This window comes from Macaca mulatta, chromosome 17, assembly GCF_049350105.2.
Source record: "Macaca mulatta isolate MMU2019108-1 chromosome 17, T2T-MMU8v2.0, whole genome shotgun sequence".
Classification (NCBI taxonomy): Eukaryota; Metazoa; Chordata; class Mammalia; order Primates; family Cercopithecidae; genus Macaca; species Macaca mulatta.
Window position 1 is genome coordinate 101,756,070 of NC_133422.1, and position 15,711 is coordinate 101,771,780.

Genomic DNA, 15,711 nt, shown 5'->3' on the forward strand with positions numbered 1-15,711 from the left:
TACAGAAGTAGATTTTTCTTCCTACTGAAATTTTCCTCTCATGAGAACATCTTTTTGTCTTTTAAAAATCTTTCTCAACTCACTGGTCATGTGAGGACTGGATTTTTGCAAATGTTTTTTCTTTCACAGTTGTGAACTCACTCACAAGTAAACCGTGAGATGCCAAACATTAAAAAAAATTCCTTCGAATGTGATCCATATGCAGATCAACGCATTTCCTCCCCTCGGGTCGTTCCCTTCCATTCCCTGCAGGCAGTGAACGTCCTCTCAGACACTCTGCAGGCGCGCAGAGTCGCCACCAGGGGGCGCCCACCTCCCATTGCAGCCTCAACCGCCTGTCAAGTAAGGAAAAACAGCAGCCCACAGTATTTTCCCCAGAGACAGAAACATAACCTTATTCCTGTCACAGCTCAAAAAGAAAGAAAAAGAAAAAAAATGGAATGCAGAATTTACATAGAAGTCTTAAAATATGTTTTATCTCCATTGTCAGTAACCCCCAGCAGACCAACTTTTACTTTCATTCCTTCAGTAATTTCCCTGTGCAAGGGAGCAGCAAATCATGGCTGGTCTATTTTATCTGTCAATCAAATGGTAATTTTCTTAATGTTTGTTACCATAGCACCCTCAGCCTGTGCTCCTCCGCTGCCTCTGTTTTCCGCAGCTTGGTTCACTGTTACAGGTAAGCAATCAAGGATTTCTCCAGGGGACTCTGGAATGAGGCGAGGGAGTGTGGAGAGGGAAGCCCACGTAATTACCACAATGACGGGCTGACATCGTAGAATCCAAAAACGACTTCCACCCCCTCACTTTAAAGATGAAGCAACTGAGTTTCTAAAACAGCAGTGCATTATGCGAACTGAGCTTGCAAACCCAACAGAACCCACCTTGACAAATTTTAGCTCAATAATGCCTAACATTAAATGACATGTTTCACCCGACAGCACCTCAGAATTTTTCCAATTAATTTTTAAAACATTTCTTTAGTCACGTGTCAGTTTTATTCTTTAACAGAAAAAAAAAAAATCAAGAGCAAGCTCAGGCAAAGTGTCTTTCCTTTTATCTCCTAAGACAGAATTGGAATTAAACACATGCACGGGGATGCGCTTGTCATCAAGATCCGTGGTTAGAACATTTGGTCATGACCTTCCGTAACATCCTCAATCAAAAGCATTCTATAGTAATGGACATGCATTCTCAGATATTTCATTTTTTAAAGGAAGTTCCTGGGTTACTGAAGGATCATAGGTACACAAAGTAGCAGATGATCAAAAAAATATACATTTAAAACTTTCTAATTTGGTACATGGTGATGTGAACACCATGAAGAAATGATGCACGAGATACTAAATTTAATACGTGTGACCAAAATGGTAAAAAACCTCCTGATCATTTACAGAAATTGTTCACCATTCCAAGGGCTGATATTCCCTTTTTTGTGAATAATAGGAATCCTAGGTATCAGTATATAGCCAATAAGACAATGACAGGAAGAACTCGAGGTCCTCTAAGATTCTGGGTGCAGAGGACTCCAAGAAAAGGAATCACCACGCCACTGGTTTGCCACTAAGGAGAAGCACCTAGAAAAAAACTGATGCTCACATGGATAGTGTCTGTCATCAGACCATATGCAGTTATGTGCTTACAGAATACTTTTTTTGAGGTCAATAAGAAAATTAAGTGAAGAATCCTCAACATCCTAGAGGGAATTCTCTATCCTTCTGGAAGCTGTGAATTGGATGCAGTTCAAATAGGAAAACCATTATAATTAAATTTGTTGAATTTGAAGGAAACTCCACCTATTCCTTTAATTCTTAGTGAGAAATGATTGCACTTTTAACATCTAGAGTGGAAATCAAATGCTTTATGATTTTTTTCAAAAAGAAAAGTTGCTGGAGGCAAGATGAAGGTCAAGTTACTTGGTGAATTCTTTTTGACGGAACTGTGTTTAGCGATCATCACTGTGCCTAACTCAATGAGGAGGACATCCAACAGAACTACCTGTGAACATGTGAAGTTGCTATGAGCTCACCATCCAACCTAAGGCCATCCAGGTGGCCTTAGGTTATCAGCAGCCAACTGGGAAACTAGAAAAAAGACTCCCAGTTCTCTTCTGTGTTTACTCTGGTCCTTCCTGGGTACAGAAGACATTTCATGCAAAATGCATAAAGGTACCTGAGATGGCTCACATTTAATTGCAAACTTATTTATAATGTAAACTATTTAAAAATCCATGTACATTTGTAGAAGATGGACATCCAAAAATGTGCAACTTAAAATCTGGGAACAAATTATATGCATGCATGTATTACTAGGCTCCTTAGAAGCATGACAAGCCACTCCACAGTTTAGCCAGTGGTCCTCTGAGAGCTGTCCTCTATTCTAACATCATCCAAGATAAAAACCATTCTGGGGCCCATGTCTGGGACTCTTATAAGCAATGGGCAGCCAGCTGTGATGGACAGGAGTAGAAATCTCCTTGCTTAGGTCCAGGAGTGTACTTTTTCATTTCTTTTTCCTTTTGAGGTAGGGTCTCGCTATGTTGCCCAGGCTGGAGCACAGTGGCAGGATCACAGCTCACTGCAACCTCCAGCACCTGAGCTCAAGCAATCCTGTATCTGCCTTCCAAATAGCTGGGACTACAAGTGCACACAACTGTGTCTGGGGACTTTTAATTTTTTGTAGAGGAAAAGTCTTGCTATATTGTCCAATCTGGCCTCAAACTCCTGGCTACAAGCAATCCTCCCACCTCAGCCTCCCCAAATTGTGGGGATTACAGGCATGAGCCGCTGCATCTGGCCTCAGCAGTGCACTCTTAAGGGACACCTGTAACGGATGGTGAGAAATGATGGCTGCTAGTTATCAACATGGATGAGAATTCTTCAAAGAGGCATAGGTCACACCTTAGAAAAGACGATCAATATGAAAATTACTGTCTTTTTCTGTCAGATTGTTTTACAGAACTTCAGGGCAAAATGACTTCAGAATTTATCCTGTATATTTTCAAGCAATTTAAACATAAAATGAACATTAACCCAACTGAAAGTGACATAAGAACCACTGTTCTTAGGTTTCCAAATGTTCAGTGATGAGATTATCCTAGGGGGCCTCTAACAGAGATGCCATTTTTCTCTGGATCTGATGAAAAATCTCTTTTTTCCTGCCACTTTTCCGTAATGATGTAGTTATGGCTATGAAGAAGCTGTCTTTACCAAACTCGAAAACAATTAAAACTGCAGACTGGATTCTCTGCCTGTGTTGTGAAGTGAGGGATTTCATTCTACCCTGGCATTCTGAATGTGTATGGAGGAAGGGGGTGAACATTCAAACATGTATTTCAGATTCACAAATACAGGTATGTGTAGGAAAAAGATATAAGATAAACACAAACACCTCACTCTTCATTTGGTTTTTTTCTCTACTTTGAGAACTTGGTTCGAAAACTATTGTTCTTCTCTAGGACAAAAGCCAATGTGAGTGTAACTGCATAAATACAACCTGTACATAAAAATCCAATAGCTTCTCTGAAGTCCTAATGTCACAGACACCTCACTGTCCCACAATAAAACAAGGCCTTATCTTCATGGTTATTTGTGGAATGTTCTATGCAAAATTCAATATGAATTAATAGCCTGTGTCTGGTGAATTCTGTCTCAAACTCAAAGCAAGAAAATATTGATTTCCTCCTTCCCTCCTTCCCTGATTCCTTCCTTCCCTCTTCCCTCCTTTCTACCCCTCCTCCCCCTCCAGCAAAGAGGAGCTACATAAAAAATGACTTGAGCATCAATTCAGTAGAATAACATGTAGGCCTGTGAAATCATTCTACATTTCACTTTCCTGTGTGCAATGGCTATGGCTGGTTAAAGACATAACTTGCCCTTCTCCCTTATCTGTAATCCTTGCAGCAAATCCACACGGGGGCGGGTTTGACCACTGCACTTTCTAATTTACTCATGAAGGGGTGGTATCTCCAAGAGAATGTACAATAGAAACAGGATGAAGGCCAAGGCGCCTGACCTTCAGTCACGTGTTCTTCCCACAAGCTTGGGCAGCATAAGAAATACTAAAATGACGAGTTAATGGGTGCAGCACACCAACATGGCACATGTATACATATGTAACAAACCTGCACGTTGTGCACATGTACCCTAGAACTTAAAGTGCAATTAAAAAAAAAAGAAAGAAAGAAATACTAATCCAGGCCGGGCATGGTGGCTCGCACCTATAATTCCAACACTTTTGGGAGGCCAAAGTGGGCGGATCATTTGAGGTCAGGAGTTGGAGACCAGCCTGGCCAACATGGTGAAACCCCGTCTCTACTAAAAATACAAAAATTAGCCAGGTGTGGTGGTGCATGCCTGTAACCTCAGCTATTCAGGAGGCTGAGGCACAAGAATCGCTTGGACCCAGGAGGCGGAGGTTAAAGTGAGCCAAGATCACACCATTGCACTCCAGCCTGGGTGACAGAGCAAGACTCCATCTCAAAAAAAGAAAAAGAAAAAGAAATACTCATCCAGTTCAGTTCTTATGGGGAGCTTTGGTGGACGATCTCTCGATAGCTTATCACTTAGAACAGTGTGGCTAATGAATACATATGTAAATAAGTGATGCACAAATAATTTGATAAATTCTCATTCGAGCATCTTATATGTTACTCTGTTTTAGAGGAGTTTGGTAAGTCTAATGTCAGAAGAGAATTTTCATGTACGCATACGATAGTGTTTTATCCTTGCACTTGAAAACGAAACATGCTACAACTCGAGCCACATAGTGCCAGGGACATCGTATAGCATTATCATTTCAAAAAGAGAATGCAGAGCTACAACTCGGATTATCACACCACCCTGGCAAAGGATCTTGTTCTCGCCATCTAATTATCATTTTATTAAAAAAAAAAGGCTCTTGCTCTTTATATCTTATTCTGTCTAAATTATGTAATGCTTATAAGTGTCCAGAAAAGGATGCTGATATTGGTGTTTTGTCCAGTCTGACTCATTTGCTGAAAGAAGTAAATATTGTTTAATGGATAGGCTTGTTGTGTGGCTCTAATAGACACACACACACGTACAATTTAGGCAGATATTTTTAAAGCTCTTAATACTTTTTACAGATAAAATCACATAAAAATTCTCAGAAAATTAAAAAAAAAAAGAAAATAGGTAAGAGAACATCAACTTCTGACTAATTTGAAAAGCATAATTTCACTGGTCTTAGCACGTCTTCTGTTCTTACGGAATTCAAAGGCAATGCAGGCAGAATCTAACCTACGCTAGGTCACATGTAAGTATATCTAATGATTGCTAATATTTTGCCATCAGATTTCTTCTTTTACACAGTGAATAACTGTGGTCTCCCTTACAGACAGACCACGTGGCACAGAAGCTGAATCATTTCCAGAGCAGTTGAGGGGAGCGTTGGCTACTTCTATTAGTGAAAGTGCGGAAAACTACCATGTTCAAGGTTATATCAGTGAAAGGAAACGGCAAAGCAAACAAACATGACACAAGAAAGCAAACCCACGGGAGGCTGGTGCACAGACTCCCACCCGGCACCTACCTGTACAGATGAAACTGGAGAGGCCTCCGTAGATGACTTCATCATTGTCGGGCAATATAAATGGACACCTCGTCTGAACCTCCAAACAGTATTGCTTGCAAGGAATTGTCTTTCTGCAGTTAAACTGTGTGACTTCAAAGTACTGGGAACAGAGCCAGGCTTTGTAGACAATCTGAAAAAAAGAGAAGAATGAAAAATATAGAGGCGTGACAACAGAATGACAGAGGCACTGTGAGACGCGTGCAAGCGTGCTGTGGTTTCAAGTGGATCCTAGGAAAGCCCTCATTGCGAGAAAGCGTATTTACACAACGACAGCTGCAAGTGATAAAAACACAGCAACGAAAGTCTCCGCAATAAAAGCAAAACAGCACTTGATTGAGTCCCTAATTGAATGTAAAAGGTATTTTGGCCTTTAATTTTATGCGGCTTATTTGAAAATCAGTGGATTTAAACAAGAAGTTAAATTTTCAAAATCCAGGGATATCTAAAGTAAAATAAATAATTGACCCTGTTGCTTGTGCTGTGGTTACTTGCTGCAGTGTGGCTGGTCAGCCAGTTCCCTCCGCATGAGTCCCACGTCTATGCCTCCATCGGACACTAGATGGCGCGAAGCACTTTACAAAGAGGGCCCAGCAGGGGTTGGGAAACTGCTGTTTAGATCTTGGACTTTCAGAGGCACAGAACAGGCAGAAATGGACATTTACATGCATGACTCACGCCAAATGCATTAAAAATCTCACTGTCTGAAAGCCCGGAAACACCCAACATAGATCAGACATCATATGCTGTGGTGTGGTTGGGAGTAGGAGGGAAGCCTCATCAGAGCCACAGCTTCAACCTTCTAGATGAGGTGCCAGCCTCATGAATGTTTGCTACGTATTTACATACTTTCATCAAATGTGAAAGGACTGGGACTTCATTCATCTCTTTGTTTTGGTGGCTATTTGGGAAAACAAACATTGAAAAAATTGCCTTTTTCTGACACGTAGGAATAAGCTGATCTTAAATTCAAACAAAACAATGGCAGATGTACCCATTTGCAGTACAGGTCACTGAAATTCAGTTATTCTCCAGGTCCTTGGCACTAATGGCTTTTATTTATCTATTTCTAGGGTTAATATTATCCAAGTAACATTTTGCTGGTTATATTTTACCTAGAAGAATGGAGGTGCTGCACTTAAGAGATTATAAATACTTAATAGTAACAAGAATAATAGTATTTACTTTAGATATCACTGGATTTTGAAAACTTAACTTCCTGATTAAATCTACTGATTTTCAACTAAGAGATTATAAATACTTAACAATAACAAGAATAATACCTACTATTTATCAACTTTATACTCTTTTCTAAGTAAGTTGTAAACTTTTTTTTTTCCATTTAATTCTCAGCATGCAGTTTTGAACATAACTATTAGTCACATTTTGCACAGGAATAATATTAAGCAATAATAATATTAGGTAATGGAAGTGGAAAATCCAGACTTTAAATTCATGTTCTGTAAGACTCCAAAGACTGTGTTCCTAATAGTTATCCTATATTTAATCTGAAAACTACTTTTAAAGCACTTATGAAATCACAAGGGAGTTTGCAGATGAACCTAAAATCAGCATGGCCTTCCATGCCCCTGGTCAATATCCATTTGGTAGAAGGAGGATTGTATTTTCTTATTCGTGACTTTTTATTAGGTTGATCAAGATGATGCTTTATTCTGTGATCAAGGTGCCTGGGTAGAGGTAAAATGAGATAAATATCAAAGTGAGATACACTTTTAAATGGCCAAAAGTAAGTTTTCTTTGCCAGTCATCAATGGTTCACAATTACCATGTAACTTGTTAGTAAAACATACAAATAATTAGAATTCTTATAGGTCTTTTGAATGAGTCTTCTCGTAACAGTGTACACTGAAAAATTGCACTAGAAGAAAATGTTACGATAGCTGAAGAAACCTCTAAGAATTCTTATGCCAACTGGAAAACGGAGGTGGGCTGTGGCTGTGTGCCTCAGAGGGACAGCAAGAGGTTGCCTCAGGGGGACAGGTGAAGGTGGGGGTGGTGCTGGCAGCAAGAGGCTGGAAGCACCAGCTTCAGAAGAAAAAATGAAATGCTTTCTTAACCAAACCATGGGGAAGTTGAAAATGTTTGTCAAAATGCCATGGACATTGACGTTTGTGTAATATGACATGATATGTAATACGACATGACATTTTGTAAACTAAGCTGTAACATAAGAATGAGCCACGTATACTCTGATTCCTGGGCTTAACAACCTTTCTCAGGTACTAGAGGAAGCAGGAGAGGCTTATACCTGCAGTTCAAACAATAACATTCCATTATGAGGACAGCTTGCTTTCCGCACACTTCTGGGATTACCTGTTTTTCTTTAATGAATGCCCTATGTAATTCCAGAAAGTGGCTCATGTTTTCGTTGGCCAAATTCTGGTCCCCATGCCCACCGCTCCCCTACAGCTTGCCTTTCCACAGTTATTCCAGTTAAAATGGGTTCTGAATAGGGAATGGTGTCCTGTAGCCATAAACTTAAGAAACAATGTCTCATCTCTCGCAGACGGTGGGGCATCCAGTATTGGAGTCTCTTCAGACCTACACATCCTCTTTGCAACCACTTTCCTCAGCACTGCCCAATGGGAACAGATCCATTTTTTTTTTTCTGGTTCCTTAAATTCTATTTCCACTATATTTCCTTTGCAGATTTTTTTAAAACTCCAAAATAAAGAAAGAAAAGAAAAAGAAGAAAGAAACTAGTAAGAGATCACAGCATTTTTTTTTTTTAAGTATCAGGTAGTAGTAGTTATGAAGAAAAGTGATCGATCGTCATTTGCAAAGCCACCGGCAGAATCCCAGACCTTATACTCTGAGCTTTAACGACCTCTCCAGCCAGGCTCCATTGTGGCATCCATTATGAGCTACCTCCTGGGCTTTGAGTGTGCAATGAAGATTCCTCATTTGAGTATTAAATATTTTCTAAAATTTTAGCTCTAGGGATAAGATACATTAGAAAACAAGTCGGGGAAACCATGTGAGCTGAGTCGAAATCCGAAGGATGGAGGAGAAATATTTTATTGCTACTTAAGAGATTAAGGCTGAGAAGCAGATGCTATATAACCAAAGGATTTATCTTCTCCGTGTAGATGTGTTTACGATAAAAGAGGCAAAGCATACAGCACATTTGCTAAAATATTTCAGAATACACTGGAAAAAGCGTGCATGGGAAGCAAAAAAAAAAAAAAATTCTTCTAGAATGTTGAAAAGTGACATAGCATGTTAGTAAAAACCTGAAAACTGTGTTATGTGAAGAACAGAGAATACCTGAGAATTTACTGTGGCTAAGAGCAAATGAGGGGTGAGGATCTTACAGTTATCTCCAGTGTCTGAGAACCGGCTATGTGCTGATGATAATGGCTTTAAACAGTAAATTGTGGAATCAGAAGATAAAAACAAGAGGAAAAACAAACAGGTAGCTATCAGCATGATATAAAGATGAGTTTTCCTGCCAAAAGAGATGCACAGAAATAAAACGAGCTATCCTCAAAGGCGCCGAGTTCTCTAGAACTAGAAAAATTCCAGTAGACTTTCAATAACTCTTGTCAAAACATGGTGAGGAGGATTCCTATGTTAGGAAGGTGAGCGAAGGCCATGGCTCCAAGACAACTCCCAATGTCTTTCTAGAAGGTTTTGCAGGAAGGGGTTGAAAAGGATGTTTTGTGGTGGCACTGGGCTAAAATAACAAATTGACTAAATCTTAAAAGTAATAAAGAACTTTCAAACGAAAGCACATCGTGAAAAATGAGTATACTTGTCTTATTTCATAAGAACTATGGAGTATAAAGAAGGTTAGAAATCTTTTTTATAATGGCTTGGCCTTCTCCTATAGAGAGAAATATTAGGTAAATTGCTTTTCTATGTGTCACTGCAGAGTATAAATAATTATATGAAATGAAAGAATAATTGTGGGAAGGAATAAAAATGTGTGCGAGGTCTCTGGTGACAGAGTAATGGCTCACCAACGTCCACCCCCTCCCCCCCCTTGATGACCGGTGCCTCCTTCTATCCAAGAAGCAGCTTGATTTGTCAGGAAATTATGCTTTGAAAGGGTATTTCAAATGGCCCACAGCCCCCACCCTCCTCCACCCTGTCCTCTGGAAATGACTATTGACCGTCACAATCTTTGCTGGACAGCTGCCCACCATACAGTGTTCTCAAGGTGCCGCCTGGAAGAGGAGCAGACTACGCTAGAAAAATAGCCCAAATGACAGCATCATTTTCACTTAATACTTGAATCGATTTTTCTCTTTTTCCCCTGAAGCATTTTCTCTCTTGCTATCTTTCCTCATAAAACCCTTGAGACTTGTTTGGGAAATGTTTTACAAATAAGGAAACGTATACAGGGAAATCAGGCAGCAAATAAGTGCAATTCAACTGTCTCCACAGCCCAGTCCATAGTTTTTTTCAGCGGAAATTCTTGTAACAGGAACTCTTCTGAGAGGACAGAAAGCGAAGGGAGCCTTGGATACGTCGGGGTCTCTGGAGTCACTAAGGTGAGACGTTCCGGGGTGGAAAGCCTCAGAGACCACCTAGCTGAGCCTCTGTTAATGCTGGAAGTGGGGCCCAGAAAGATGCAGATGGCAGCTGAGCAAGGTGAGGCCTGGACGCCAGATGCCCAGGGCCCCAGGGCACTGTGGAAATTGCACTCTGTGTTATTCGGAAGGCATCACCTGAGTATTATTCATTCTGAACATATCCTTTTTTCTTTTTCCCAAGTCACTTCATTTTGAAACTCACTTGCAGTTCTGCAGAGCGGGCTGTATGAGCCCCCACCTCTCCCTCCAGACTGATGTCCACGTCTTCCCTGCATTCGCTTCAGCTGAGAATCCCTCGGTCACCCAGGCCTGTTTGAAGAGGTGATCGGGCAGCCTTTGCTGAAGAGGCCAAGGAGAACCCAAGAGAGCTCATCTAGAAAACTCATTTTCACACTCTTAATGAAGTTTTTTTTTTTTTTTTTAATTTTAAAGCTTTGATTATAACAGCATAGCCTCGGGAGACAGACCGAGCAGAAGTACTTTGCTTCCCGATTACAGGGAGTGATGTGAAGCCACGAACTCTAGAAAGAAATGCTTTACATGCAAGTCAGGATGATCCTGAAGTAGCGCATGCATTTGTGAATAGAAATCCTACACGGGCCCAGGATCAGCATGGTTAACAATGGTGGCATATAGACGGCTGGCAGGTGTGCCTGTGTGAGTGTCCTCATGTCCTCTCTTGGTTCTGGGCATCCCAGTTGAAGATAGCTAATCTGTGCAGAACCTTTCAAAAAATGCCTGCGATTAATATTTTTCCAGCGGAAGGTCAGGTTCTCGTTGCTTTTTAAACATATATTATCCCCATCTCCAAAATCCATCTCTATATTTTAGAGCAAGGTAGAAGATTTATAATGTAAATATATGTTAGCCTGCTGAAAAAATATCTGTTGGCTATGTATTTTATCACAAAGAAAAATGTCAGATATTAAAAATGGTTGTCAGCTTCAAATCAAGAGGCTAAGCAGCTGCCCTCCCTTTTCCCCCACTTATTAGTAAGGACTAACTTCCCTTTCACATTTGTAGCATTTGTTGATAACATTTTATTAGATCCATTTCTGCCAGCTCTAACCCCGCTAGCGGCCTGAGTTTTGGGTATGTGTGGGTGAAATAATTGGTTATGTAAGCATTAGTCTGCGATAGCAACCGCCTCAGGCTAATGCACTTTGATGCATAACGCATGTTGCTACAGTTTTAAGTGGGGGTGAAACTCAAAATAAATGTTCACGTTCCTATGTCTGAATGTCTGCTTTCTGCTACGTCTGTATCAGTGTCTGGTGAAAGCACATTACACCCAGAAATTGGAAATCGTGATATATTCTGAAAGGGAAACAAGAAAGGCCCCACTGCCTGAGGCTGAGTTGAGTCTGTGGAGTAAGCTAAGGATGGGCGGTGAGCAGGGGTCTGAGCTTCTTGATCCCTTGTGGGGGGTCTTGTGACATCAGCACCCCTTGCCTTCCAGGGTTTTGTCTTGGCTCCATTTCCTGAAATAAAATGCAAATGTCTTCCTCTTTTCTGGTGGTGACCCAGTTTTTGGATCCTATCATCACACTTAAGTCTATTCCCTTGTATTTCAGGGCCTCTTGAGCTTGTGGGCTCTGTCCCACATTTCGCAGTCCACCCAAACCATTCTCAACACCAAAATGAGGCTCCTGCAGTGCCCATCCACGCCAGCATCCCCGACTCCATTTATACAGCAGAGGGAATCAGTCTGAAAATCACAGGGCCAACCCAAGCCCAGGTGGCCCATCAGGGTATGGCATCATGGAGGGGCCCAGACATATGATTGTACGGAAGGTGAAAAGCAGATCAACTCGGCTGCGCTTTCGCAAATAGAGAATGTGCCCATCCAGAGATCATCTGCACAGGGCTTAGGAAAAAAGGGAAAGCTAAGAAGCATTTGTCAGTGTGTCTCCAGCACTATGCGAGGGACACGTGCCCTATGATACAGAGGCAACTTTCTCTTTTTCTCTCTTCGTCATTAATAAACGTCTCACGTAACACTCCATATCTTCCTTGTTTTATCTTTCACTTCATCTCACTGTGATTGGGCCTCAGCTCGAACCACTCCACTGAGACTGTTCTTTCCAAGCTCCTTGGCCCCTCTGCTGACAAATCCAGCTGGAAAATCAGTTGTTGTCTTGTTTGACCTCTTGCCAGCCCTCATCATGGTTGATTGAACACCTTCCGGAAATGCCACCAGGACTTGTTTTATCCTGGTGTCCCTCTTAGTCCTCTGCCCCTCCTTCTCCATCTTCATTTGTTTGCTGTTGCTGTTGTTTGTTTGTTTTCCCTGCCATTCCCCAAAATGTTAGTATCCCTCAGGCTTCTGTTCCAAGCTTGTTTCTACACATTCTTTCTGGGCAACCGTCCATCCTCGTGATTCAATTGTAGTCTTTAAAATAGTGAAGCCTAAATCTTCATTACCAATGCTGATCTCCTCTCTCCCTCTCCCTCTCCCTCTCCCTCTCTCTCTCTCTCTCTCTCGCACTCTGTTTCAATACCTCAAGCACTACAAACTCTAAAGTGGCATCTGGCCTCTTCTTTTCAGAGGGAAGCAGGTGAGAAACCTGAGAGTCATCCGGGTACCTCTTCCACACTCCACAGTTCTTTAATCACCACGCCCTGGGAGCCTGCTTCCTCAATAGCTCTATGTCTGCCCAAATCTCTTGATTGCTACTGACACCAGTGCTGCTCGCGCCATCGCCGTCTCTCACTTAGATTTCTGCCTTGGACATACCCCGGGGAGCCTACCCTTGTGCCTTCGGTTGTGAACTCCTGCTTCATGCTGCAGTTAGAGCCATCCATAGAAAATTAATAAAATTAATTTGATTATTCCACTACTTCATTTTTCATAATTCAGTGCCCCACCCCACCCCACAGCAACACCCAGGAGAAAGTTCAAAGCCCTTAACAGACTCACGGCTCTGTGACCTTGCCCTGCTGAGCACTCAAGCCTCATCTCTGCCCACTCCCACCCGGCACTCTGCTCTCTGGCTGCAGGAGTGACAAGCAGGTCACTCAATGTGCAGCGTGCCCTTGGTGGCCCTGCACCAGGCTCTTCCTTCCACCTCCCTCATGAGTCACTCCGCCTGTTAATTCTTGTCCATCCTGTGTGACCTCACCTGGAAGCCTTCTCTGCATTCCCTCTAGACCCTGCAATGAGCTCTTCCTCGGCAGTTCAGTAAATGCGATGCTGTCTTCTCATCTGCCTCCTTCCCAGACCCTATGCTCTTGGAACGAAGGCCAAGCCTTGTGCCTTCTTGTATGCCCAGTGCCCTGGATGTATCTGGCAGAAATTTGCCGTCCGTGGAAAGCCCATTGCAAATTAGTAACGTGGCCTTTGGGCTTGCATAGTGATGCCCCACGGTTGGTTAGTGCGAGAGCCAGTCCACCTGGTCTGAGATCCTGCCCAGAGCAGAGACTCAAACCAGGAAACTTGATGAACCCCCAACATATTAAATCCTAGGAATCCCTTTTCATATGACCACCCAGTGGCCTTTATTGAAGGCCAAAAACAAAAACAAACAAACAAAAAACTAAAGAAATACATTTTTAAAAGTCCACTTCATGAAGTGAACCTCTCCTTCCGAAAAGACCTCGTGGTTCAGGTCCTAAAGCACAATATGGAGGTGTGTTGCAAGCTGAGGAAGATTGTCATACAAAGATGATGAATGGTGTGGTTTATTGTTTTGAGTTCATGGAAGACCCACAGAGCTTCAGAGGGCAAAGTATATTTTATAGCTGTTATTTAAATGGACACACTACTTTGGCTGGGATTGTGGCAAAAAATGTTCAGCAGACAAGTTATACTAATTCATACCTTTCCAGAATGGTTCTATAATATATCCAGAAATGAATATTAATGATGATAATAACCAGTCAATTAACTTCACAGTAAATAAAGAAGCATTTCCTTTGGTGTGAAGGAAGATCTCTTTTAACAAGCTACCTTCACCAGATTGCCACGTTAGTGACAAAAATGGCGGGAGCTCTGCTGTGGTCATCAAAAAAAGAAAGTCACTCCATAAGACTACTTCTGAGTGTTGGCCATGGATGGATATAACTCAGTAGCCTTATCTAGAGTCGGAATGGGACGTTCGTAAATGAAAGCACTTTTGTAGACTCTCAGCCAAGCAACACCTTAGAAATGCAGCAGTATTATGTGCCTATGGTTGTCTAAATACACCACTTAACTGGCCTGTATTGACTCTCACAAAAGTGCCAGTGATCCTATTAAAATTGATATCTGTAAAAAAGGCAGCAAGTGAACACTTCAATATAAATTCAGTTTTGGGCTCCACATCTTGAGTGAGTTGAGAATGTTGAAAAGGGTTTAAAAAGTGGGAAATCAGTCTTCTAAAGGGAAATGGAATTGAGTCTTAAATAAGAAATCTGAAACTAGTCTAAGGATATAAAGGGATAATATATTCACCAAGGATAGAAGAGTGAATGTGTTAGGCTTTCCTTAGTTTCCAGAACTCCTCTAGGAACTCATGGAACACGTGATGATTAATAAATGAATGTTATCTTCCATAATCTACAATCTATTTAGAAAATAATACCAGTGCATTGAGTAGAGCTATAATAAGTAATCAGTAAATTCACTATAAAATGCAGATGTATTCATTTCTTCATAAAACCAAAGAGAATGGAACTTATTATACCAGCCTCACTTAGTAGAAATGGGAAAAAAAAAGAGTCTAAAGAAAGTTAATGCACAACTCTGTCATATAATCCAAAGTAAAGGATGGAAAATGCGACATAATAACCTATAGTTAGTTATCTAAGAATCTGATACTTTTACATAGCTGTGCACATTATAGAACTAGAATATATTAATGCTTTCGGTATATATCTAACAGTTCTACTTATTGGCCATATTGTCAGATCATTTCTGTACCAAGAGTGCATGATTGCCACCCTACTTTACCAGTGTCAGATTCACAAAAATTACTAATTGAAACAAGAAGAATCTGCCTTTGCTCAAAGAAAATCTGCTGTTCAGTGAAGCAGGCTCTTTGCATTCTTTGTTTATCCCACAGATGCCAGCATTTCTGATTTTGTCATCAAATTTGCTCCTCAAGAAACAGCAGCTAACATCACACTATCTTTGTTGTTTTCTGCATTTTCTTAATGTGTCCTGCTAGTGAGAAGCTGGGAAAGGTATGAATGCAAACCCCCTTTGGAAACCAAGAGCCAACCAGCACCCTGGGAATGGAGTAGGATTGCGTCACGTGGCTCTTTAAACATGTTGCCTATTTAAACCTGGTCTGCATTACTTCAGAAAAACGCCAGTGATTCTATTAGAATTTACATATTTAAAAAGTCAGAGTGAACACTTCAGTATTCTAATTGAAATGCAGACTTGAAATTGAAATACCATGAAACAGAGGACTGGCTGCCTAGCTACCAATCCAATCTGTCTGTTGATCCCACATTTTTCACTGAGAGCCAGCTTTGGGGTCTGACAGTAGACAGGTGCCTTGGGGAGCAGAGGTGGAGGGCAGGTTAAAAATTTCATCGTAAGACATTTTCCCTGGCATCAGAAATGGTACTGTAA

The 15,711-nt window shown here is 41.3% G+C and overlaps 1 protein-coding gene across 1 annotated transcript in view; it reads right to left on the reverse strand.

Moving 5' to 3' along the window:
• Nucleotides 1-15,711, reverse strand: part of NALF1 (NALCN channel auxiliary factor 1) — a 706,477-nt gene that overhangs the window by 47,449 nt on the left and 643,317 nt on the right. The window contains exon 2 of the mRNA XM_015121429.3: nt 5,554-5,725. Within this exon, the coding sequence (XP_014976915.1) occupies nt 5,554-5,725 (172 nt within the window). The remainder of the gene's footprint in view (nt 1-5,553; nt 5,726-15,711) is intronic.